The sequence below is a fragment of the Anolis carolinensis genome, chromosome 2 (assembly GCF_035594765.1).
Source record: "Anolis carolinensis isolate JA03-04 chromosome 2, rAnoCar3.1.pri, whole genome shotgun sequence".
In the NCBI taxonomy this organism is placed as follows: Eukaryota; Metazoa; Chordata; class Lepidosauria; order Squamata; family Dactyloidae; genus Anolis; species Anolis carolinensis.
This window is the reverse complement of record NC_085842.1, coordinates 251,759,989-251,786,779: the sequence shown is the minus strand read 5'-3', so window position 1 is coordinate 251,786,779 and position 26,791 is coordinate 251,759,989. Positions and strand designations below refer to the sequence as shown.

The 26,791-nt window shown below is 37.4% G+C and overlaps 1 protein-coding gene across 3 annotated transcripts in view; it reads left to right on the top strand.

Moving 5' to 3' along the window:
* Positions 1–21,991, top strand: part of tut7 (terminal uridylyl transferase 7) — a 42,248-nt gene extending 20,257 nt beyond the window's left edge. For 2 of the 3 annotated variants that reach the window (XM_062972055.1, XM_062972056.1), the window contains exons 10-29: positions 460–579; positions 2,960–3,094; positions 4,195–4,375; positions 6,586–7,724; positions 8,965–9,115; positions 9,235–9,321; positions 9,550–9,650; positions 9,982–10,039; positions 10,955–11,058; positions 11,178–11,267; positions 11,348–11,461; positions 11,545–11,637; positions 13,548–13,725; positions 15,276–15,323; positions 15,422–15,513; positions 16,487–16,602; positions 17,061–17,386; positions 18,130–18,203; positions 18,378–18,441; positions 20,988–21,991. In XM_062972055.1, coding sequence (XP_062828125.1) covers positions 460–579; positions 2,960–3,094; positions 4,195–4,375; positions 6,586–7,724; positions 8,965–9,115; positions 9,235–9,321; positions 9,550–9,650; positions 9,982–10,039; positions 10,955–11,058; positions 11,178–11,267; positions 11,348–11,461; positions 11,545–11,637; positions 13,548–13,725; positions 15,276–15,323; positions 15,422–15,513; positions 16,487–16,602; positions 17,061–17,386; positions 18,130–18,203; positions 18,378–18,441; positions 20,988–21,055 — 3,339 coding nt within the window. In that variant the 3' untranslated portion in view covers positions 21,056–21,991. The remainder of the gene's footprint in view (positions 1–459; positions 580–2,959; positions 3,095–4,194; positions 4,376–6,585; positions 7,725–8,964; positions 9,116–9,234; positions 9,322–9,549; positions 9,651–9,981; positions 10,040–10,954; positions 11,059–11,177; positions 11,268–11,347; positions 11,462–11,544; positions 11,638–13,547; positions 13,726–15,275; positions 15,324–15,421; positions 15,514–16,486; positions 16,603–17,060; positions 17,387–18,129; positions 18,204–18,377; positions 18,442–20,987) is intronic. The other variant, XM_062972057.1, reaches the window with a different exon arrangement.
* The last annotated feature ends 4,800 nt before the right edge of the window (positions 21,992–26,791 follow it).

Sequence of the window (26,791 nt, the reverse complement as noted above, 5' to 3'; positions counted from 1 at the left end):
TAGTCTTTGGTCAGGTTGTAATGATTTTTTTCCTCTGCTATTTCAAATTCCCATGATCTTTTCTAAAGGACATTAGATGACATTACTTTTTATCAGATCTAGAAATAACACCTTACCATACACCTCACCTGCCATAAATGAATCATCCCTTTTGTCTTTCCCTGATGTTCAGTATAACAAATTTGTCCTATTTTGATTTGATGTTTTAGTTTACAACTTCTGTTTTGTCACCAATCTTATTAAACTCTACATTTTATCACTGAGGTTTCAATATTCAGGTCCATTGATGTGGCAGTGTAGAATCTTATTGTTGTTCATCTATAGTGCTTTTAAATTATCTTCTCTGTTGAGTTTCTATTCAGTTTCTACTCTATAATAGTCTGTCTAAAATAGTTGAAAAGGAATAATTCAATGCATGCTTTCTTCTTTCTTTCTTTCTTTCTTTCTTTCTATTTGTAGTTATGTTGTGCAGATCGTCCTGAAGAAGGAGGCTTACCACCTTATGTGTTTGCGCTAATGGTTATTTTCTTTCTGCAACAGAGGAAAGAGCCTTTTCTGCCTGTTTATTTAGGATCATGGGTATGTGACTATATTGCATATAACCTTTTTAAATTATTTAAAAGATATTTTGAATGCTTTTTTGCACCCTTAGGTACATTCAGGGTAGGATATTTTCTGAGGGAAAGATGAAAACAGTCCATCTTAACAGGAACAGCATTTAGACATTCCTTCATAATATCTGTCAAGAGTCAGACGCCAATTAGCGAACAAAAATAGAGTTTATTCAGCAACACAAGCAGGTAAAAACAAAGCTAAACAAACTTAGTGCAAACTGCACTTTCTGAGTCCAAGCCCTGCCAGCCGGCTCTGTAGTTTTCAAAGGAACAGTTCCCAAAAGAAAACACCAAATTGGTCAGGAAACAAACAAACAAACTAAGAATGCAGTAGACTGCTTCCACAATGTGGATAAAGCCGAAGGCTCCAAAAGGATGGTGAAAAGACGTCGTCAGGGATTCCAAGGTCAGGTCAGGAGATAACAGCGGTGTCCAAAGAGCAAGCCAGGAGTCAAAAGCCGATAGTAGTCATCAATCACAGGGCGAAGGCAGTAGCAAGGTCAAATTCCGGTCCAAGGTCTGAAGAGGGTGCAGTCATCCAAAACAGGTCCACGATAAGACACAGCGAGAGCCAAGCTAGGTGATAACAGCAGATTCAAATCATAGTCCAAGTCCAGTCTTCATGGAAACACAGAGATCCCAATGGCGCCTCAGCAACACCTTGCCACACGCAAAGTGCAGTGGCCAAACATTCCCATTTTATTCCCCTTCCTCCTGGGTGACCAAACACTCACACCCAAACACCAGGTGTCCCAAATCTACTCAGAGTCTGAGCTCCACACAGCTAGAGCTCGTGGATCTGGAGTACCTAGCAATTCGTCAGAGTCCCAATCATCCTGCCCACACTTAGCCCCATGAACACTTAAAGAACCATCCTCCCTTCTCCAAGCATCCCAATTGGGATCAGCTCCTGCAGAAACCCCAGGTTCAGAAGTATCCATAGGCCCCAAATCCCCAGACATCTCCGGTGCCCATTCAGTGCCCGCTTCCCCAGCCACCACCTGTTCCTCAGCATCCATCTCCCCATCTGAATCTTCCTCAGAAGATCCCCCATATAGCTCTCTAAGTCGCTTCCTGCGCAACTCCTCCAGTGAACCCTCATCACGAGGGTTTTTTCTTCCTCTTCGAATTCCATCCCCATCAACCATAATCCCCGAAGGCGCAGTCACAACAATATCAGAAAGGAGACACAGACCTTAGGTTACAACCTACCACCGCTCTCTTCCCGTGTGTACACTGTTCTAAAATATTGCTTCCTAATGTGCCAATGAATAATTTGGAATGTCATCTAATCCAGCAAAAGATTTTTAGAAGTAGTCATTGCAAACTGTAGCCAGAAACCTATAGGTTCTGCAGGCATAGATACACTATTTTTAGAGGTGTAGGCAGTGACAGCAAGGGAGAAAAACAATTAGAGGCAAATTGTGGCCATGGCCTGATGAGAGAAAAATCTGCTTGGCTTCAAGCTGCAAATTCCTCAGTTCTTCACCTTCCAGAGAGCCCACAGAGCCAAGGTAATGCAGATGGCTTGTCTTTGGCGATTGTCTATTCCATCCGAATATAAGAAGTTTTTTCAGAGAAATCGATGTTCTCTGTATAACAGAGTGCTACCCTCACCTCACAACTGCATCCATCCATCCTGAAACTCAAAAGTATGAAACTGTAATTTAACTTCTGTTCACTTTAGATACAGCCCATGGTTTTTATCCCAGGAACCATGGTGTTTCCTGGGATAAAAAACTGCTCCCTGAGCCTCCATTCTTTCCCATTGCTACAGTAGATTCCATGTGGACCTCGATAATAGGTTGTGCAAAGTTCTTTGCCAAAGAACTTGGGAAAATTTTGAAACCATGAAGCTAAGATAAAATACCATTTTATGGTATATTGGTTAAATAGTGTATTAAATGGAGGATAGAACCATGTTAAATGCTCACAACAAAAGGTAGCAAACAGTGAGGTCCTGCAAATACTTTTATTTAAATTGATGGTCTTTAACTTTAAAAATGGTCAGGAGATTGGAGTGAACAGTGAAGGGGTATTAAAAATATTATTAAACCATGGATTGAATCTGTGCTCTCTGAGAATGTAAGGTTTCTTCTTTTCCTCAAAAGTGGTTCTGGCAGAAGCCAGTGTAATATTCATCAGTAATCCAAACCACCACCTTCCACAGTTTTTGTGAGGAGTACCCTGGTCCTTTAAAATAAGTTTTCGGATAGGGACATGTGTGAAGAAGAATTTGATAACAATACACCTATATTTTCCAGCAGAAGTGAAATATAGATCAAAGATTTGTATGTCTAAACTATTACTTCTAATGACATTTATTTTATATTCTCCATTGCTAGGTTAGTGGGTTTTCATTGAACAAATTAGTGAACTTTAATCTAAAAGAAGTTGAAGATGACATTGTGGTCTGGGAGCACAGTCCTCCCATTGATGATCCTACTTCTTCAAAAGAAACATCTCCTAAGAGGGGCAAGGTATAGTAACATATTAACTTGGGGAAGGTTTCATTTTTAAAAAAAGATTTCCTTGTAAAATGTAATTGGTTGTAATTTCTGGTGTACAAACCTCAGGGTATTATAGGATTAATGGAGGTAGCATTAATAGACTATATGTGGCTAGAAAAAAGAAGACTGACACTTTTTTGTTGACTTCAGTGAGGTTTGATATGTCTGGCAGTATAGGATCAGTTCTCTGAATGTGAACTGGAAAATTGAACATTCAGAAAATTGCCCCAAAAGTGATGGTTCTGGAACAACTGGCTTTTTAACTCCTCCAAAATAATAAACCTGATACCAAAATATCATGTCTTCATGAATGTGGCTTTTCAGAAATCATTTTCACAGAAAGATAATTAACCAGCAGACAACCAGCTCAAAAAGACTGTTTCTTTCATTTCAATTAAAACCTTTCCATCATATAATTTACTTAAATTTACTTCCAAACCCAGAGAACTATTTAAAATTGACAAGTTTTATTTTAGAAGGGAGTTTAAAGTTAGATAGGTTCCAACTAATGACCACCTCACTGTTTATTTGTCCTTTGTAAAAGGATTGTGCTGTTATAAAAATAATTGGTGCATCTGCCAAAAATATAGTATTTTTATTTGTTAATAAAGATTCTAGTGTCACTAGACGAGTTACAGAATTCTTAATGTTAGTAAAAGTTATAAGTTATAAGGTACTCCCTAAAGTTCAAAGTCTTACTGTGCCTATGACTTAGTTTTGTATATTTTAATTCTTACTGAAAACTCAGTAATACTAGAAATAGATTTGGAAATTCTGTGTTTTAGTTCGTTATTTATTTGTATAACCTCTACATTGTGATGACCTATGTTATAAGTAATCAAACTTTAAATTGAAGTGACATACATAAAATCACACCATCAGGTAAAAAAATAATATCCTCTGTATGTAACAAAACTGCTCCGAATATAATGAAGAATGTTCTCTTTCATTTCATTTGCTGACTTCATCTGGAACATTTAAAACCTTGTTAGCACACATATCGTTATATCTCTGTTTTGGGCTGTGAGGTCTAGGGAAACATAATAATTTAATCTTGTTTTAATTGGCAGGTTCCATTAGTGTTCAATTCAGATCATCAGTGTTTAATCCCAGTTGGACAGCTTTGGGTTGAATTGCTTCGATTTTATGCCCTGGAGTTTAATTTGGCTGACTTGGTTATCAGCATACGCCTCAAAGAAAAGGTGTCTCGTGAATCAAAGGACTGGCCTAAAAAACGGATTGCTGTGGAAGGTATTGTGAATTAGTTCAATTGCACAAGGCTCGAGTTTATGTAATAGAGATGTTTTATCTGGACTATGTTTTGGGCCTCTACATAAAAAAAAAATTAGAGTGGTACAAGCTTTGTCTGACTCGGACATACAGTGACATGCTCTTTCCTTCAATACAGAATATGTGGACTTTTCAGCCATCATTCTTACTTGCTTCTCCCATTTTGGTTGTTGAGGGACAAAAAATTACAACCATCTCTTTTTGCCACAATTTTACCTTCAGCTATGCAATCATAAAATTCTCTGTAAAGCTCAGTACAAGAACATTGGAAAACACCTGATATAAGGGAGGGACACACAAAATACCTATTGAGTTCTATTCTCAGTTCATTCTTATAACTATGTCTTCATTTGGGAAGCCACCTGCAAGTACCTGCTGGCCTTGTGGTTTAGGTAGCTTTATGTTTGCTGTTCCTCAGCAAAGAACTTGTTTAATGTAAAGTAGCTCCATCAGTGCAACAAAGCCACGTGACAAACTATTTCTGAAAAATCTTTTAAAAATATTATAGATATATTTTTATTTACTGTCTGTAGTGATTTATAAGTCAAGTGAGAGACATACAATTCAAACAATACTTATAAAAAACTATTAATAATCAAAAATCTGTGCCAATAACCTCCTACCATTCCAATGGGACAGTTGAAGGAAAAATGCATTTATGTAATATGATTGCAAATGTAAGCCTTTGAGGACATACACCATACAGCACTTGCATCTAAGGGCAAAAATCTCGGGTGGGTGATTTTTTTTTAGTTTGAGGGGGGATTCACAATGATCTTTGGATGCTGCAAAACATAACCTTGTGGGAAAGATAATTTCTATCAATGGCCTACACAGGCATGACTTGATGTGTCAAAAATCAACCAATAAGACAGTGAGCCAGGCCTTCCAGGAACATAGATTGGTGGTAGCAAACCTTCCCTCTCAATTTCATTGATGGAAGAGTGCAAAGTAGAACATCCACTGATGCCCATAGGCTGCTCACAAGTTAAGATATTTTGTTTTGCATAATCTAAGATGACTTCCACAAGTAAATAATGAGATCAAATAAGTATTGTTTGACTTCAAGTTGTTTCTGTAGAGTGATTTCCATTACAGGAGTATTATGATCATCTTTAGACATTGTACTTGTTCAGAGTGTTTTGTGGGCCTGCTTTGCATCCCATTTATGCACATAAGTGGTCTCATGTAACCTAGAACCTTTCAGGGTTTACTAGCAGCAAAAGTCTTTTTTTATTTCCTAGAACATCAGCTTTCCACACATACCATATACATGTGACTAGAAGTCATTTTCATGGATAAGTTGAGGGCAGGTTAGGGACCCATAAGTACAGAATTTGGTATTACTCATGGATAAGTTGAGAGTAAAACTTAAGGTTTTGTAATAATATAAATAAGTTATGGGGTTTGAAAAGGACAGGCAAGATTGGGCTCATTTTAGGATAGAACCCTGCAAGGTTTCACAGAGGTAATTACATTTTTATGTGACAATGAAGTCTTAAAATGTGTACAGCAAAGAGTGATGTACTTCCTTTTCTTCCATCTATATGAACATGCCATGTATTAGGGGAAAGGCCCTAGTAAAGTGGCTGGTGTTGGCCTGTCACTTACCCTTGATGGACCATTTACAGGTCCCCAAGAGCATGCACACAGGGCAGTGAGAGTGGTGAATGCACTATCATTTCCCCCAGTTTTTTAATCCTTTTATTCCGCCTGTGCAAAGGACAAAGCCTGAAGGTATGAAAGAAACCTAGCAATGGTCACCAGGAGTTGGGGCCTAAAGGAACATGGTGGCGAGCTGGCCATTGGGTGACAGTCTGCTCAGAACAAGCATTGACTACTTTGATGCCCCCACTATAAGGAGCTTGAGGGACCATCTCAAAACTCTTAACTGTATTCCTATGGATTAGGAATAAGGTCCCATGTTGATTCATGCACAAGTCAATCTAGGTTAATAGGTTCAATTTTTTTAACTTAAATTTCTCAACTTTTAAATCATATTTGTCATCTTCTATGGCTCATAGTCGTATGTGACATTAATTGTATTTTTAATCATGCCTGTTACTGTCATTTTGGATTCGTAATGTGAACTTTTAGAATGTGGTTGATGGTAGAATTTTGTTTGATAATGTACACAATAAAATTGTTGGTGTTTGACTTATTCTTTTTAGATCCTTATTCTGTGAAGAGGAATGTGGCAAGAACCCTTAACAGTCAACTGGTATATGAGTACATTCTTCACTGTTTACGGGCAACTTACAAGTATTTTGCTATGCCTCATAAGCAGAGCACAAAAAACAATCAGAAGACACTTCTGGAAACCTTGGCAGTACCAGAGCCTGAGAGAACTGTGATTAAACATAATGTTGCCAGTACAAAGAATGAACATAATGAAGCAGAGAAAAACATAGCAGGCAGTTGTACATCAGCTACCAATACAAGTTTGTATTTTCCTCAGGAGCACATGTATGAGTCTTCTCAGGGCTTTGGTGCTGAAATCTTTGTGGAAGAACAGTTGACAGATGAGATGAGTCATTTAGGAATTTCTCATGGGGACTCAGATTGCATAATTGAGGAATTTATTTCTGGAGACAACGAGGAGTTTAAACCAAGCTGTGAAGAGACAGAGAGTGGAAATGAAGAGGAGGAGGAGGAGGAGGAAGAGGAGGAGCATGATCATGTTATAAAATGGCAAGGACATCTGGATACTAATCAAGGTTTGGATGAAGACAGTGAAAGTGGAGAGCTTCCAGTTCCAACTTGTGAGCATGATGTTGAAACTGACAGCGTTTCTGATTTAGAAAGTTTTCAAAATACAATTACTCCACTGGATGATCTTGGTTTACAGTGCTGTGGTGTGCTGGATGGCAAGATTGATGATGAAGAGAGCACAGAAGATACCGATGAGCTTGATGAGTCTCTAATCAAGTTGGAACCAGCAACTCAGGAACAAGTATTTGAAATGGATAACTCGGAAGAGGAGGTAGAAGCGGATGAGGAAGATGATGAAGAAGAACACAGTATTGTAAACCAGAGGCATGGGAATATTATCAATACCGAAGATGAGCTGGACAACACATTCACTGGATCTGGCATGGAGGAGGCTCTTTCTGAAGAAGAACCATTTTCATCTGTTAAATATGAGGATTCAGAACTTAGAAAGTGTGCAGATGAACTTCCAAGAATAGATCTGAACAAAGAAGAGTGCTCTGAAAAAGAAGTGTTTTCAGAAAGTAACATAACTGTAGACCAATGTAGCAAACCTGAATTCTTCTATGAATTCAATAAATCTGTTTTCACAAAAGGCAAGGTAATAATTTCTAAATATCAATTTCATTACAGAACATACTTATATCTGAAAGTCAGATTCTCGTCCATATTAAAGGATGTGAGTTTTTCCCTAGTTGTCACCCTTTGTTTCACGTTGGTAAATACGGATTAATATAATGCATTCCAGCAGGTTTCCACTGTAGCATTTTCAGTTAATCTGTATAATTTCGACTGTTCCCACCTGCTAACCAAGACCATGCTGATATGTTTTGAGCTTCTGCCACGTCTCTAAATGTTGATTGCTTTAAATAAGAGAGTGACAGTTTCAATGCTTTAAACATCTGAAGCAGAAAGTTAAATTTGAAATATCAAATTTGGGAGTGAAGCTGCCTCTTGCATGGGAAAGGATGAAGAGCAAATCAGTGTCCACTGGTGTTTCCCAGCACTGGCTGCATCCTGAGGCTAGGATTTGTTGCCTCCTGCAGGCACTGGCAATGGCTAAGAGCACAGAACGGAAGGGAAGCTTCATTATCTCTGATCAGTTTTTGAAGGCAGTAGGATCTCCCATCTCCACTAGCTGTGAGAGGATGGCGCTCTGTGAAGAACCTCGATGAACCACATGAACCACTTCTATGGTTCAAGTTAGGCCCACAGGCTGGTGGTTCCCTTCCCTGGCATACTAGAAAGATTAAACTCTTTGAGATATTTTCAGTCAGCAGCCTGCCTAGCTTTTGAAAAATGTGTTTCCACTTGTAACCAGAAATACTCATTATTTTCTATTGATACCCGCACACTTACTATTAAGTATAGCATTGTTCCTGATTATATTCTGTGAGGCTGTTGGTTGTGAAACCTCCTAGTAAATTGGGATTGGTATTATTATGACCCTTGGAATGTTCAGTGTGAGTTCAGATTGGTCTATATCAGGCCTGCATGACCTTTGGCCCTCCGGGTATTTTAGACTTAAGCTTTCAGAATTCCTGATCATTAGACAAGCTGGCGAGGGCTTCTGGGAATTGGAGTCCTAAACACCTGGTGGGTCACAGGTTGTGCAGACCTGGTCTAGATTTTGATAGGAGTTAGTGATTAATAGAATAAAGTGATAGCTAGTTGCACAGAATCTTTCCATATCTTGTGTAAGCAAAGTACATATTCACATGCATACATTTGGCCTGACTATGGTTGCTGTTGCTTCTGGATCTTTGAGAGTTCTAGAGCTAGAAAGTAATGCCTTCAGACAAGACTAACTGCCAAATGTGTCTTTTATTCTTTTGATATAGTCACCAACAGTTGTTTGCAGCTTGTGCAAACGAGAAGGTCACCTAAAGAAGGATTGCCCAGAAGACTTCAAAAAAATTGAGCTAGATCCTTTGCCACCATTAACACCCAAGTTTTCTAGTACATTGGATCAAGTGTGTGTTCAGTGTTACAGTAAGTTGGCAAACTTTGTCTGATTTCCAGATTATAGATTTCTAATTCCATGAGCATGAACATTGATATTGCTGTCATGATTTTGTCTCTAAATGGAATTTACGTTGTTTTTTCAACAGAGGATTTTTCTCCAAATGTTATAGAGGACCAGGCTCGTGAATACATACGACACAATCTTGAAAGTTTCATCCAGCAAGAATTTCCAGGTGTTTCTTCTGGTTAAAAATTATTCGTTTGTATTTGATTCCAGAGTTTCCCACAAAACCTTTATCTCAATATGCTTTAAATATGTTTGTAGCAGAAACGTGTGTGCTTGTAGAGGGTTTTTTTTTTACATGTGCTTCTTTTTAGTAGTATCATTTCATTGCATTTACTATGAAGAAATGCATATATATATATATATATATCTCACCTAAACACATCTTGTTCAACAGGTACTAAATTGAACTTATTTGGCTCTTCAAAGAATGGATTTGGCTTCAAGCAAAGTGATCTTGACATCTGTATGACAATTGATGGTTTGGAAACTGCTGAGGTAAGCTTTCAATTTAAGCGGCTTGACAAACAGATATGTATAATGTTCCTCCCCTCCTCCTTCCTGGAGATATTAAACATTGCACATACATTCATACCTGCAGACAAGTCTTGTTAATAAAAATATGTATTGCAAGAAACAAGAAGGAATAAACGAGCAGGTTCATTCTTTTAGTATTCAGGTAAAATTATGATAAAATCTGTATTCTACAATCACACTCCTATAATATCATTTCTATTTTCTAGCATGGATTGCTTTGTGAAAACCAGGGGTGCATATACTTACATTTTACTGAATTGGAGATGATAAAACAATCCATTTTCTGTTCCAGGAACTTGATTGCATAAAAATTATTGAGGAACTTGCAAGAGTACTTCGGAAACATTCAGGTAATTTTGAATTAGTGGAATTTCTTCTTCAATTTACTATCTAAAAATGTGCAAATGCAAAGGCTGGGTAACGAAATATGAAAGAAGAGAGAGGAGGAGCAATGGATCAAAAATTGGATTAGTTTCCTGCCTTGGTATGTGGGAATCCCCAATGGCAGTGGATTGCTTCTTCAGGCTTCCTAGGATGGCCATTCACAATAGGTATCAAACATATTTACACAGTACACGCAGTCCTTGGATTATGGACAAGATAGGTTCTGTAGGTTTGTTCTTAAGTTGAATTTATATGTAAGTTGGAACAGGTACTATTTAAAGTTAACTCTGGGCCAAAATATTTCTTTTTAGTTTTGGATAGCATAAGAAAAGGTTAACTCCCTTATGATGTCTCTCTTGCTTTCTGTCTCTGTTCAGAAGATTTAACTTCACTTTCTGTCCATGAGAGAATTGGATTTTGTGGGTTGTCATGGAAACAATTTATGATAAAGCTTCAGTGGAGACATCTTTTTCCCATGATAACTCTTTCAGCACTGAATTTTCCTTCCCAGGAGTAGATTTCCTATCACTTCCTGTTGTCTCACCCCTGTTTGTAACTAGGAGTTGCCTATATGTGGTCACCTTTTTATCATGAATAGAGTATATAGTCTGGAATGCAGATGACATTCCCTGTGGCTGTGAATGTTGCTTTACTCCACCTGAGCTCTATGGAAAATTGCAATTGCAATCCTAGACAGTGAAGTGTGCAGAGATGCTTAGCCTACAACCCCCTGTACACTTATTTGGGAATAACTTACTGGAATTCAATGCACTTTATTTTAAGTTGTATTTTTCGAACTGTATACCCCAGTATGACAATCGGTAATAGCAGATAGGTTGCCCGTCATACAGATCTTTTTCTGCAGTGTTTGTTTTCCACAGGTCTAAGAAATATCTTGCCTATTACAACTGCAAAAGTGCCAATTGTTAAGTTTTTTCATGTCCGGAGTGGTCTTGAAGTGGACATCAGCTTATACAATACCTTGGTAAGAATGTCTTGCAGTGCCTTTGAAATGTACTAAGCTTCTGCAGATGAAGTTAAATTAAAGAGCTTGCCAAATGTGTCTTTCATCTGTGCGCTCACATTCAGTCTCTTTGTTTACAGGCCCTCCATAACACACGGCTCTTGTCCTGTTATGCAGCTGTTGATCCGAGAGTAAAATATCTCTGTTACACAATGAAAGTATTTACAAAGGTATGTCAGTGTTCCAGATGCCATGGGAGCAAAGGAAAGAGAAGTCAAACTTTGGATCTAATTTCACCCTTTCCTTTCAGATGTGTGACATTGGTGATGCATCTAGAGGTAGCCTCTCTTCCTATGCCTATACTCTTATGGTGCTCTATTTCCTTCAGCAGAGAAGTCCGCCTGTCATTCCTGTCCTTCAGGAGGTACAGTATATTTTTAATTTTTAGTACACTTGCTTATTGAAACAGTCCAATTAATAATCTTAAAGTCTGCCCTGACAATCCAGTGCTTTTCTTCTCAGATCTGCAAAGAACCAAAGAAGCCCGAAATCCTAGTTGATGGCTGGAATGTCTATTTCTTTGACAAAATGGATGAACTGGTGAGAAAATGAAAAGCATCTCATATAGAATTCTAAAGTTTACATTTCTAATTTCTGCTTGAATAATGTGGTCAAACTGACCCAAAGTAATGAAGTGGGGACTTTGTCTCCAATCATCTTTAATTCTGAATGTATTCCTCAACATAAATGCAATGATTCCTTGGTGGTGATTTAGCCCCTATTAATTGTTTCTAGATTGATTGTACATTATGGGAGTTTGGGAGTAATTTTTCCTCTTGAAGTGGAGATGAAAAACTAAAAATTCTATGCACTCAAGTGATAAAGACCTAGTTATCATGTATAAAAGGGGTCCTCAAAATTTTTCAACAAAGGGCCAGTTAATGTTCTTTACATCTATAAATGCTTCTATAACAACTCGCTTTTTCCATTTCTTGTGAGAAAATATTATACAGGCTGACGGGGAATGTGTGCAAATATATAATGACAAAGACTTTTGGAATATCAATTAGACCCAACTTTAAAACAATATTTTACAAACCTGGCTTGTGGTATTTATGTTTCCTTGAGTGAACTATGAAAACTACATCCTGGCAACTAGTAGAATGTATTTATGTTAACCGTTAAACATTCCAAGTTACCTTTCAAACCTTGGTATCTACAGCATTTTACAATAAAGTTTACAGATACCAAAAAAATAAAAATCTTAGTGCCCCCATTCAATTGGAGGCCTGCAACTGCCCTTTCTAAGTGTTTAAGAAAAGATTCACATCTAAGCAGAGGATTGTGAAGACTTGTCCAATGATATGACTACCTTGCATGGAGACATTTTAACCATCATTGAAGGCAGCTCCCTTAGGGGAATACAGAGAATGGTCAGAACAATTCACAAACTGTTATGGTTTAGCCCCACAACCAGCTCTCAGTATTTTATTCATTTCTGTAGAAGTGTGAAGTTTGGTTTGTAATATTCCAGCATGACCAAAAAAAGAAATTGTTAAAATTCAAAGAATTATGAATACAGTAGAGTCTCACTTATCCCACATAAACGGGCCGGCAGAACATTGGATAAGTGAAAATGTTGGATAATAAGGAGGGATTAAGGGAAAGCCTATTAAACATCAAATTATGTTATGATTTTACAAATTGAGCACCAAAACATCATGTTTACAACAAATTGACAGAAAAAGCAGTTCAATACACAGTAACGTTGTGTAGTAATTACTGTATTTACGAATTAAGCAACAAAACATCGCAATATATTGAAAACATTGACTACAAAAACAGTGGCTACTAACAAATTGACTTCAAATATAGAAACGCATAAAATGAACTTACAGTAACAACATTGTCAGAAATTAAATCCATAAAAAGTTCAGTCCTTGCTGCCTAGAGAAACAGCTGTGAATCCAAGTGGGAGGCAGACTGTGTTGGATAAAGGCAGACTGTGTTGGATAATCCAGAACGTTGGATAAGCGAGACCCTACTGTATTAGTAAACAGATTTTATATTGTTCAGTGAGTAGAGAACTAAAGAAGAAATCAAATAGGTTACTAATGAAGACAGTTATTAGGAGCTAGAAAATAAAAGGGTTTTATATTTGTGTCTTTGATTTTTTTTAATCGTTATAGCTGGCGTGACGCTGGCTACAACTCACATTTTTAGTGTTAATGATTTTCTGTGCAATCTATGCAAAGGTCATATTGGATTAAGAAAACTATACTGTTGGGGTTAAAATGTAAAGCCACTTTGTCTTGGAGACTGTAAAATTGCATCCACAACAAAACCTTTTGTCCTTTTAAGGTTTTATACAAGACCTGAATGAGAGAATCCCTCAATTGTGTATTTGACAGCATCCACCAATAGATCTATCTGTATTGAAATATGTATTTGAATAATCTGAAGTGTCAAACATTAAAGCAAAAAAGGAGAAATTTATTTCTCTTTTTCAGCCAACAGTTTGGCCTGACTTTGGTAAAAATAAAGAATCCGTGGGTGAATTATGGTTAGGACTTCTGCGTTTTTACACTGAAGAATTTGATTTTAAAGAACATGTTATTTGCATCCGAAGAAAAAATTTGCTGACAACATTCAAGAAACAGTGGACTTCAAAATACATAGTAATTGAAGGTATTTCTATAAGATAAGAGAACCTTATTGATAATTTAACAAAATCACGCCTATATCAATCACCAACTTTAATTAAATACTTCATTGGTTATATGGGATAGCAGCTTCAGTTGCAGTTCAACCACATCCAGAGAACAATACAATATTTGAAAACCAGTGACAGAGAGACTGAAAAAAGAGAGCTGCCTCCGGAGCACAGAGGCTCTTTCCTGCTCCATATAAAGGCTGTGGCATGTGTGATCAGAGATGAAAGAAGAGACAGGACTGGTACATTTACTTCTCATGTATATGTTTAATCTAGATGGCATAATGCATGAATAAGGTAATAGTGTAGTCACACTTGTCTTGGAACATTTTTCAGATTCTTTTCTCTCCCTGTGCCTCATGAGTTAATTAGTGCTATACTTAATGCTATGCTCAGTACTTAATGCTTTCTGTTGACTTCCTTCTTTGTTATCCCTTGTATAGGCATAATTTTTAGTATTGCTGACTAGCTAACAGGGAGCTGATAGTGGCAGTGTCCCAATGATTCATAATCTCCAGTCCTGTAGTTTTATCTCCAAATCTCTTATTTCTCAATACCTAATGAGCTGGTTAAAACCTGGCATGAAGCAATCATCAAGCCATAATTGATGAAGCAAAATAACAGACTGTTTGGCACTCTTAATTGGGCTCAAATATCAGCCCTACACTATCCTCCCAGGTGGGACACGAAGCTAGCATGTGCCCTGAAATTGAACAGGAAGACAAACAAAGAGTAACTTTGGCCAAAGAACTACCAGGTCCCAGTGATACTTTCAGTCCAGTCTACTCACAGCACTAGCCGAAATAAAGTTTATTTAAAACATCAATATTTTATGGAACTTCAGAGTTGCAGATAGTGACAAAGTGCCCAGGAGTATTATTTAATGCTTATGTGATAATCCTTATCTAATGTCAGTGTGACCAGCACAGAATATATTCAAGGATTGTTTATTGTTTATGAGGATGTTCTCAGGGTCTGGCGCTGTATGTAGCCATGACTTTTGGTAGTTTGTCCTGGATACACAATATTGCAGTTACAGAATTTCTAACATAACACAAATGACAGAGCTCAGCAAACAATATATGCTGTGGGAAGATGTCAACTTTTGTCAAAATTGAGTTTATCAACATACAGTTGAGTAATTCTGATTTCATACCAAAAACTATATGATTATAGCACTTCGATTCTGTTTTAATTGCTGCGACTGCATCTTGTAGAATCCTTGGGTTTCTACTTTGATGGGGTATTAAGAGTGCACCTCAAAAATTTCTAGATACTTCATAAAATTACAGATTTCAGAATGTCATAAAATAGTCATAGCTAAATCACTCACTAATATGGAAGAGAGCTACATTTGCAGTTTCTAAGAGTCCCTCCTGCTTTTCATATTCTCAAAAATGCAGATAAAAGAAACTGATAAACTAGCATTCATATTGTGTTTTAATTATTTGAAATAGTTTGTTTGTAAATCTTGGGGCAATTTTTAGACGATTTTTGTCTAAAGTCTTGAATGTTCTTTTTGCAGATCCTTTTGATTTGAACCATAATCTTGGTGCTGGATTATCAAGAAAAAGTGAGAATCCTTGTTATTATTTTATTGTAAAAATACTTCTATCAAACTGTGTCTGCTTTGCCATTTAGACATTTATTACTTTTGTTTCATTGCTCTAGTGACAAACTTTATAATGAAGGCTTTTATCAATGGAAGAAGGGTATTTGGCACCCCAATAAGAGGAATCCCTAAAGAATATCCCTCAAAAATGGTGAGTGTGTGGGAAATCTTCTGGAAGTATTTTATTAAGTTTTTGTTGTACAATCAGTAGTAATAATAATAATAATAACAACAACAACTACAATCCCCGCTGGGGATTTGAGACAGCTCACAACAAAAATGGCAGCCATTCAATGCCAGACATACATAATAAATAACCAAATAATATAATACTATAAGTAAACAAGATAAACAATAATAAATCAGTAAAACATAATCAAATAAGCAATTCATGCAAGTATTAAAAGCCAAGTTGATTAGTTAAAACACATATCCATATTTAAAAGCCGTTTCTGTTAAACATTCATTTCACAAGAAGCCAAGTGGTTTAGCATACTATTCCTCATAAGCTTGGGTGCATAAGTGGGTTTTTAATAATTTCTTAAAAGGTGGGAGTGGGGGACCTGTCTAATCTCTTTTGGGAGAGAGTTCCAGAGGCAGGGGGCGATTGCATAAAAGGCCCTCTCTCTCGTCCCTGCCAACCGAGTTTGAGATGGAGGCGGTACCGAGCGGAGGGTCTCACCAGATTAACGTAGTGACTGGGCAGGTCCGTATAAGGAGAGGTGGGAACTTGGGTAGTCTGGATCCGAACCATTTCCAAAAGGCTTTAGACAAAATAGAGACAAAATAGAGAATGGGGCTAAGAGTAAGTTTTGAGCTACATATTATCCCTAGTGTCATAAACAGTATGCTTCTGTATACCAATTCCTATGGAATACAATTGTGAATCTTCATTTCAGATGACATTCATGAAGGTTTTCCACATATATTTGACTGGCCACTTGTGGTCTCTTCAAAATCTATGATTCTAAGTGAACAGAATACTGGTATAGATAAGCCTTTGGACTTGATCCAGGTTGGCTTTCTCTATATTCTGAATTAGTAGTGCTTTCTTGTTTACATTGGACAGAACTAATTGCTCTCCTTTGGAATCAATTGCCATCTTTTTGAAATATTTTTATTAGGAATATTTTTTTGACCCTGAAGTATTGACAGAAGGAGAACTGGCTCCAAATGACAGGTGCTGCAGAATCTGTGGTAAAATTGGACATTTCATGAAAGACTGCCCAATGAGGAGGAAGTAAGTACTATCCTTTCATATCAAAGAGTAGTCTATTTTTAGTAAAACTGTGTTTTAATGGACTTGGTGCAGACATATTGCCTTCAGTATATCAACCAGCAAGAAGAATTGATAATATCACATCTTCTTTGCGAATATCTGCTGCTAGAAATCCTGGTGTTCACAGCAAGACTTATTTTGTGGATAATTTAGCTGTGTGGCCTCAAAAAGGCATTACTTTTAACTGATTTGGAAATAATAAAATCTGAAAAGTGAAGACACAAGCACACAGAAACAGTAATTAAGGCTGAGTAGACAGACCTTATCTACAAAAAAATATAAAATAAAATATACTTTTCCACTTATTTCAAGCCACCCAGTGTAATAGTTATGATATATATTAAGGTGACTTTGGTGGACTGCTGTTATTTTTTTTAAAACCATCATAAGGAAAGGATGTCTGTAATTTATATTCGTAGATTGAGAAGACGGCATGATAGTGAAGATCCTCAAAACCAAAGATACACAGAAAACAAAGAAAAAAGAGCTAAAGAGGAAAAGGAGACCACAGTTAAAATGACAGAAAGAGAGGTTTCACTAAAGGATGGGAAACTACAGATATGTACCCCTAATAAAAACAAATCGGGCCATGGAGCATTGGAATCTGGAAAAGAGAAGACTCAGAAGCAGACGATGGAGAAATGGAAGCGACAGGAAGACAGAGATTTGAGAGAAAAGCGTTGTTTTATTTGTGGAAGGGAAGGACACATTAAAAAAGAATGCCCACAGCACAAAGGATCAGCAGGTATGAAATCAAGATATAATCCAACAGTAAGAGTAGACGTTCTTAAAATGAAGTATTTTACAAAGTTAACTGGAATACTATGTTCTATTGTTCTACAGCAGTGGTTCAGACTTAGGCAGAACAGAATTTCATGAACAAGACACTTCCAAAATTGGCGAATTCCTAATTCCCTCCTCTTCCATATGATGGGGTTCTTTCTGGAACAGTGTAGATATACTGTTACAGAGTGTAAAAATATGCAAAAATTGTTGAAAGTTTTTCTATACATAAATGCCACCTTGGAATAACTTGTTTAGTTGAGTGTGAATTGCTGTTGAGTCTCAGTCATTTGCAAACAGAGCAGCCATAGTTTTTGTGGAACGTGAGGTTGGGATGCAACCCATGGCACTAAGATGCTTTCCAGTATTACTTTCCAGTATTAAGCTTTTCCAGATATTTTATTTATAACAACTGCTCTCCCATTAGCTTTTTAATCCTTTGTTTTGTTCCATTTTCTTTTTAAAAAGCTCCCCCCCCCAAAAAAAAACTGAGGAAAAATATAAAATAGTACACAAATGTCTGAAAGCTTCCTTTGTAATACGTACATTTTACTCTTCAAGATCACAGGTTATAAAGTTGCATTTTAAAACTCTTCAAAGGCTTGTATTTCTGAATTATTTCTGGGATCTGTAGAGTTTAGAAGATGGCACAGAATTGTATATTTTACTTTTATAGTTAAATTGTCATAACATTTCCTTTCACAGGTGTTTTGAAGTTAGAAAGTCCATGTGGGTCCCCTTTATCCAGTGCTGTTAAACACTCTGGACGATTAAATCAGGTAACTAAAATGTTTCCGTTTTTTTTAAAAAAAACTAATGTTTGTGTTGCCAGTCTGCGAGACACCATTCATGTTTGGTAATTATAGATAATTAAGTCAAATGTTACAGTGCCGCTAGTGCACCAAGCATTAGATAACTGCAATTGTTCACTCATACCTTTTCTATTTTTTAAGGGACTACTTCCACAGGAAGAAAAGAAGAAACAGAAAGGAAAAATATTCTTGAGTCCCCAGTCAGGTTTGTGAACTAGGTTTCATTCAGTACACAGCTCTTACATTTGCACAAATTTGCTAAGATCAAGGTGTCATTGAATACAGCCCATAAACTAAGCTCTGCCAACTGATCAATCATGAAAACTTGTTTCCTTTCATTTAATTGACTCAACATAACATAACCCTAACTCGATATAACATAATTTAAGTACAAAATTTAAGGGACAGTAACAAAAAAGTCAAAGTAATTCGAAACTGGAATTTTTAATGCTTGGAGATCACAAAAGTCTTTATTGATTCTGGAAAAATTTCTGCTTAGGTAACAGGTGAGCTTCCCTAGGAACAGTTTCATAGGCAGGGCACCAGAACCCAAAATGGACCACTTGCCTCTCTTTAGACCTGAAGTTGGTAAAAAGTGGCCAGTGGATCAAATATAGTCTCTGAGACTGTCTTTGTTGCCTACTGGATTCCAACAACAAGATTTAGATTTTTCCCTTATAAAGTTCTTCAAGATTTGTGATTAAATGGCAGAGGGCTCCCAAATCTTAGGGGAAAGAAATCCAAAATAAACTTGTCTTTTATTTTTTATTATTTTTATCTTTTTTTAGATTAGCCACTCCTGGGTCTGATACTGCTGTAGTACAGGGGTCCTCAAACATTTTAAGCTGAGGGCCGGTTCACGGTCCCTCAGACTGTTGGGGTGGGGGGTGGATTAGTTTGAAAAATACACAAGCGAATTCCTATTCACACTACATATATCTTATTTGTAGTGCAAAAAAAACCCCATTAAAAACAATACAATATTTAAAATGAAGAACAATTTTACCAACATAAACCTATTAGTATTTCAATGAGGAGTGTGGGCCGGCATTTGTCTGAAGAGATAGTCAGGCAGGGCAGGGGCGGGGTAAGTGGCTAGGGAGGACCGCATCTGGCCATTGGGCCTTACTTTAAGGAACCCTGCTCTAGTAGGTACTTGAGGCTAAAAAAAAATAGCTCCCAGTCTGTCAGATCCTGGCCACTGCACCGGTTGGCTTCCCCCACCCCAATTATTTGGGCCCCTTTGTTCAGTTATCATCAAAATATGTGTCCAATAGGTCATGCCAGTTGCTATTCTAGCAGTTGTGTTCAGTATTGCATAGCATTTTAAGTCATCTTTATGGATAGCCTCATAGTTCATAAAGATTACCACAGAATGGACAATGGTAGAATGATTGCCTTGGGTGGTTAATCTGGATCCAAGATCATGTCCCAGTATGGAACAGGTATTCATTTCCCATATGCTTGGACAGAAGAACTTTTCTCCCTCTTGTCAGAATTGACATTTAATTAGCTGTCATCTAGGTTCTTTTATGCCATACGCCTAATTCAGCACTTCCTCTATTCTTTTTTCATGACTTTCTTTGGATGTGTGTGTGCTCTGGGTGCGTGTGTGTGTGTGGGGGGGGGGGGGGGGGTTTAGCTCTAATAATAATAAACTAGGCAAACAAATTGAACATAATGAGAAGTTACTTCTCTCATATATATGTCTGTTCTAATTGAAATGGCCATATCTGGAAGTCTGCCATTTTTTCTAGTATTTGAAAACAATGATGATGATGATTGCTAGCCTCTGAGAATGTAGTGCACACTCCCCCTCAAAAAATTAAGTTTTGACCTCAAAAACCTGGGGATGTGGGAGGCTTCATCACATTTTACTTTGTCCATGCTGGACAGTTTTACAAATGACTTGGAATATGCCAAGGGATGCCAAAAATCCAGCAAAATGACCTGTTCTTAGCAGACCTTTGGAAATAAAAACAATTCTGAGGGCCACGTGTGATCCATGAGCCACACATTGCCTGTCTCTATATTAGATTATTGCATTATGATAAATGGATTGAATCATCTCTGGGTGTAAGGGGGCAGTGAAACATTGGCTATATAATGTTCCTGCATGAGGAGAATACATTTAACATTTTTCAAAACAAGCAAGTTTTAGAATCCCTGTAGGTAAGTATAAGAGGGATGTATTGTACAGTAATGGTCCGAACAGTGAGAGGGAAATCAAAGATAGCCAAAAAAAAGAGTTACTTCATTTATCTTCAAAATTCACTAAAATCACAACTGAATCATTTTTCAATAAAGCATATTATTGGGCCTTAGAATAGGAGACGTCCTCACCTTCGGAATAGAATGTGTAACCAGAGGTGCCAGGCCAAATTTGTGATGGCGTGAAATGCACTCAGTGTTTACATGGGGCTGTACTATTCAGAGAGGGAGCTCTTGAGGCCTTGGCTGCTGGTGCCTGGTGTGTTTCTAGAAAATAAAGAATTGTCCTATAGAAAAAAATATAATTGTCAGTTCACATATTAAAATTAATAAAAAATATTTAATTTTATTTTAGTGTTACATTTCTTCTCAGGAATTCAGAATAGAACCTATCATTGTAAACTTTTTAAAAACCCTGTGTTCATGAAGTTTTGCGTGTTCATCCTCCTCTCTGTATTTACCCTTTCATTTGATTTTTTAAAATGATTTTTATTCCAAAAATTACTTTTTCACTTGTGATCTTTTCTTCCCTCCCCACAGGCAGCCTTACCAGTAAATATATGACTCAGGGAAAAGCTTCACAGAAGCGGCCCCATCAAGATTCATGAGAAACTGAAGCAATCTTTGAAAATGCAATACAAGGCCGTCCATTTCCTTAAGAAATGTTTATTTTCTTTATAATCTCTGGGTTCACAAAACAGCAGCACAGTCTTCATCATAAGTTTTAAAAAACATATTTTAATTAAATTGCTACAGTTGAAAAAGCAATGGATTTTAATGTTTCTTCATACCATGCATCCCTGCTCTTAATAGATTGAGCAATTTGGTAGAAAACCACGATGTTTGTATTTACTACATAACAGATGTAAATCAGGGAAGTTCCTAACCCAAACCACTTCTAAGTGTTTCTACATTCAGCCTGGATGAGTGATTGCACTGAAATGGTGTGCAAGCCAAAAATAGTGTCGCCTTCAAAATATTATTTTTGAAGGATAAAAGGGGTATTTATTGATGATGAAGATTTTCCTGATTGCTTGTGTGAAAAGTGTTTGAAATATTTCTGGTCTGCTACTACCATATTTGCAAATATTTTAATTTGTGGGGGCGCTAAAACATGGACGTTAAGTAAACTTCTATGTAAAACCTCTGTGGAAAAGCAGTGCCATTGAGTGAATTCTTCCCTCCTGTTATTTTATATAATTGAAATGCTGCTGTGCTTGTGTACAGAGAACAGAAAAGCGAGTTCTGTTTGCTGCTGCTATGGTTTTCCCCTATTGTCTGCGACACTAAAGCAAAATTCCTCAAAGGAATCAAAGGACGTATTTGACAGTTAAAATAAAACAAATGTCCATCTGCTTTTATGAAAGGTAAAGATGATGATCTATGTGCTGGTCAACTATTTACTTTTGTACTTTCATGGAGGCTTAATGTCAGGATTTTCTGGAGATGGTACCATATACCCTTTCCATGAAAATTATACAGCAAAAAAAAGTAAGCCGCTGTTATTTATGACATTGAAATAAAACCACCAAGTGAAAAATGTAGATTTCTACTTTTGTGTTATATTAATGGTCCAAAGATGTGCAAAATTATTTGGAGGAAATATCCTTTATATTTTTCAGTATATTATGGGCATTAACTGAGTTAGTGTGGTGTAGTGGTTTGAGTGTTGGACTAAACTGGGCCTGCACAATTTGGCAATAATAAGAGACCAAAATTAAAACAGGTGAAACGCCTTTAGGCTGCAAATAGGTTTTTAGCACTTCACTTTGCAAGATATAATTAATAAACTATTGTGAAAATAAACCATATTATAAAAAGGGTTTCAATTAATATCAATTAAACTTATTATGTAAGATCTCTATTTATTATGAAATTGCATTAATGTGAAAAAATACTTTGCTAATTGACTAAATACAAACAGTAAGAAAACCTGAAAAATGCATTAAAGCTTGTACTGTTAAGCAATCATAAAATTATAACCCTGACAATGAAAGGTTTTAATAAATAGCATTACAAAATGCATACCTGAGCAATACCTAGTACATAAGCTAGTTATTAATAAATGGTTGTCTTGAAAGAGTCACACTCTCTCAGCATTGAGTTACACTCTCTGTCTCAGAGAAGGATATAGACAAACATGTCTTCTCTCAGCATATTGGCTGACCCTGAGCAATAAACCCATTTTAATGCAATTGTCTTTTATGAATATTTCAGAGGAAAAGCCAACCAGCGAGGGGAAACATAGCCTCTTTGCCAGCCATGCATCATTCCTTCCCTTGGGAACAGCGGGAGGGTGGCAAAAGGGCGAAGTGATGACGCTTCCCCTTGTCCCTCAGCATTTTCATAGCTTGCCTTAGTCAAGTAGGCAGAGGAAGGGGCAGTTAGTGGGGAGGAGTCCAGCCCCTTTGCCAGCTTCATACTGTTCCCAACACTTGCCCACCTGCCATGGTCTAGAGGGAAGCCCTTTGCAGGCCACATCTGGCCAGATGTTGTGCAAGTCTGGACTAGACACTGGGAGACCAGGGTTAGAGTACCTACTCAATTATGGGAACCCACTGGATGACCTCTCTCAGCCTCAAAATGGCAAAAGTTATCCCCCTCTGAACAAATTCTGCCAGGAAAACCCCTTGATAGTTTTGTTTTAGAATTGCTATAAGTCAGAAATGACTTGAAGGCACACAACAACAAAAATAAGTAAGGGTTTTACAGATTAAGTTAACATTTTTTTCAAAACTGGCTTAGGATTTTCATAGCACATCCTGTGGGTTAAAGTAATTCAGTTGAGGTTTAGCTGTATGTCTGCTTTATGTTCTAATTTCCTGATGTGTTTGTTTTGAGTTTGTCTCACCTTGGGAATTGCGTTTTCTGGATCATGGTAACTGTATGTAATTTTTATAGGTTTGTCCGATTTGTTTCTAGAAATATTTCTAGCCAACTATAGAAATACAAACCTTGTGTCTGATATACTGTATATGTTGCAATATATTTAGTTTTTTCAGCAAATTTAATTTCATCCATTTATTTAATGACATTTATACCACATCTTTGAAAACAGCCTACACATCACTTATAAAACTCATCCAGATAAAACACAGATAAAGTTTTGTTTCAAAAAAGCTACTGTAATTTACTGGGAAACATATGTAGAATGGCCATGTTAGCCACACAACGGAATAAAACAAAACCCATACGAGAGTGATCAACAAAATATCATTTGTTTTTTATTTTGTTTAATTTTAAAATTTGACAACAGCTGGATTTTTAGCTGGATGCAATCAAGGCCTTAAGAATAATTGCACTCTATCTAAATCAAAGATGGTATGATGGGATTCCCACTCACATTAACACACACACACACATATATATTCATATTCATGTTTTAGCATTGTACAAATGGCCCTTGAGCTAAAGTGCTCCCCCATCTCTGGCTTCTCCTTCCCACATTTTATTTATTGAAGCTCAGCTTTTGCACAAACTAGTTTTACAGGATTTGGAGATGGGGCTGGAACTGATAAGTGCCGTGAACCGAAATAAAGTCTAAACGAAGAAATGTTTTGTGCCCAGTTTTTAGATTTTTCATCTTTTTTTCTTGGTTCCCTCAATATCTTACATTATCCCTCCCAATGCAAGAGGGTTAAATCTGACATGAAAAATGTCAGAACCAACCCAATTGCAGAACAGTTCAGCTTTCTTGGACATACATATATTAATGCGAAAATACTCACATTAATATGGTATATAGCAGAAGAAATCTTTGAGAGTTCTGAACCCATGGAAATGGACTTCTGGTAAACAGCACTATCTGATCACTGTAAAGATTCGAAAGGCTTGGATCACCCTATCTAGCCTTTGAAAATTAATGACAAGGGTCATGATTTTCATCTTTTGGGATCCTATTGCATTTGATTCCTACAACTACAGTAGAGTCTCACTTATCCAAGACTCACTTATCCAAGGTTCTGGATTATCTAATGCATTTTTGTAGTCAATGTTTTCAATATATTGTGATATTTTGGTGCTAAATTTGTAAATACAGTAATTACAACATAACATTACTGTGTATTGAACTACTTTTTCTGTCAAATTTGTTGTATAACATGTTTTGGTGCTTAATTTGTAAAATCATAACCTAATTTGATGTTTAATAGGCTTTTCCTTAATCCCTCCATATTATCCAAGATATTCACTTATCCAAGGTTCTGCCAGCTTGGATAAGTGAGACTCCACTGTATATAAATATGCTTTGTATCTGAGGCCATTTGGTACTGCATCTGAGGTACATTTCCATGAAAGTTAAGGCTAAGATAAAAGACAGTTTCTCATTTTCTCCCGCCCCTTCCTCCCTCTTTACTGTGGAGAATTTTTTAGTGTCGATAACATCCAGAAATCCCATGTATGTCTACTCAGTGGTCCCCAAGTACTTCCTGTGATTCTCCTGGGAAACGCAAAGGATTGCAAGCACAGGATTAGGATCAACTTCCTTTAAATAACGATATAACAAAATCTGGGGGGAAAAATCCTGTTTCTGTTTTCTGAGTGTTTTTTCCTGTTTAATTGTGTGGTACTTACTTTGAAAGTAGTTGTTATACCCCAGAAACTTGGTTTTTGTGGCTGCCACAAACCAGTCTATCTTCGAGACCGCATCTCTTTCTTAAGATCTACCAGGGAGGCCCTCCTCTCGGTCCCACCTCCATCTAAATTGTGGCTCCCCGTCTTTGGAATGCCCTCCTGAGAAGATCAGGCTAGCCCCCACTCTTCAAGCCTTCCATACACAATTGAAGACATTTTTTTTCAACAAGCCTTCAACCATATTTAGATTCCTTGAATGAATAATACGTGAGGACCCATAGATTACTAAGCACTTTACATGATTGAGGGGCTGAGCTGTGGCACAGCTGGTTAGTAGCCAACGCAATAAATCACGACTGACCAAGAGTTGGTTGGTTCAAAACTGGGTCAGAGTTGAGCTCCTGACCATTAATAATCCTGAGCAGTTTGAAAATAGCTGAGTCTGTGATTAGAGAATTCTAGGTACTGCTTAATACGGGGAGGCTAATTTAACTTAATTTATGACACCATAAAACTGCCAGTGGCGTGCAAAGAACATGAAGTACTACCATCAAAAAGGACTCGGTGTCACAGTGGATGAAGAAGCGGCAACTCCCCCTGTGACGAATCTAGCATACCCTCATGAAGCTGAAAACTGGAGAATGTTAATAGTTTCTACTGCCTGTCTGTATATGTGATATGTCTGATAATGGCATTGAATGCTGATCTGATTCTATCCTGTCAGTCCAAACGGCATAGAATATTTGCATGTATGTACTGTGATTCGCCCTGAGTCCCCTTGGGGAGCTAGGTTGGAATATAAATAAAGTGTTATTATTATTATTGACACAACAACATAGTATGACACAGCAAACATGATAGATATGCTGGATTTCGTTTCACAAAATCACAAGTCGAACACTTCCCAAGTGTCTAGGACTGTGTGATGTATTTTCGGATGATGTGTGCAGATCCCAGTAAGGTGGCCTTTTGCAGTTGACAGATTGTAATTTTGTCAATGTTTATTGTTTCCAAATGCAAGCTGAGATCTTTTGGCACGGCACCCAGTGTGCCTATTACCACCGGGACCATATAATAATAATAAACCTAGAGCTATTGGTATTTTTTACTGATTTTAAGCAGGGGGTTTTGTGAAGTGAGATATTTATGTTGGCTGTTACTGTTTTATGTTATTATTGTTGCCATTTTTGTATTTTGTGTATTTGCACCTTTGAGTGATTTGTAAGCCGCCCCGAGTCCCTCTGAGAGATGGTGGTGGGCTATAAATAAAGTTTCATTATTATTATAGGTTGAATTGGTTGAGGGCCCTTCCACACAGCCATATAACTCAGAATATCAAGGCAGCTAATCCACAATATCTGCTTTGTACTAGGTTCTCAAGAGTCCACACTGCCAGATAACCCAGTTCAAAGCAGATATTGTGAGACTTTATACAGCTGTGTGGAAAGGGCCTGTGACTCATCAGAGATTCACTGCAAAACTATAGCAACGTGTGCTGCAGTTTAATAAATTTTTCCATGTTTTTATGATAGACCAGGCCTGGGCCAACTTGGGCCCTCCGGGCGGTTTTGAACTTCAACTCCCATCATTCCTAACAGCCTCAGGCCCTTTCCTTTTCCCCCTCAGCCGCTTAAGCGAAAGGGCCTGAGGCTGTTAGGAATGATGGGAGTTGAAGTCCAAAACCGCCCGGAGGGCCCAAGCCTGGTCTGCAGCCTTTCCTCTATGACGCCTCTCAGCTTTGGCAAAACAGGCATGGCGTAGCCCCGCCCCCT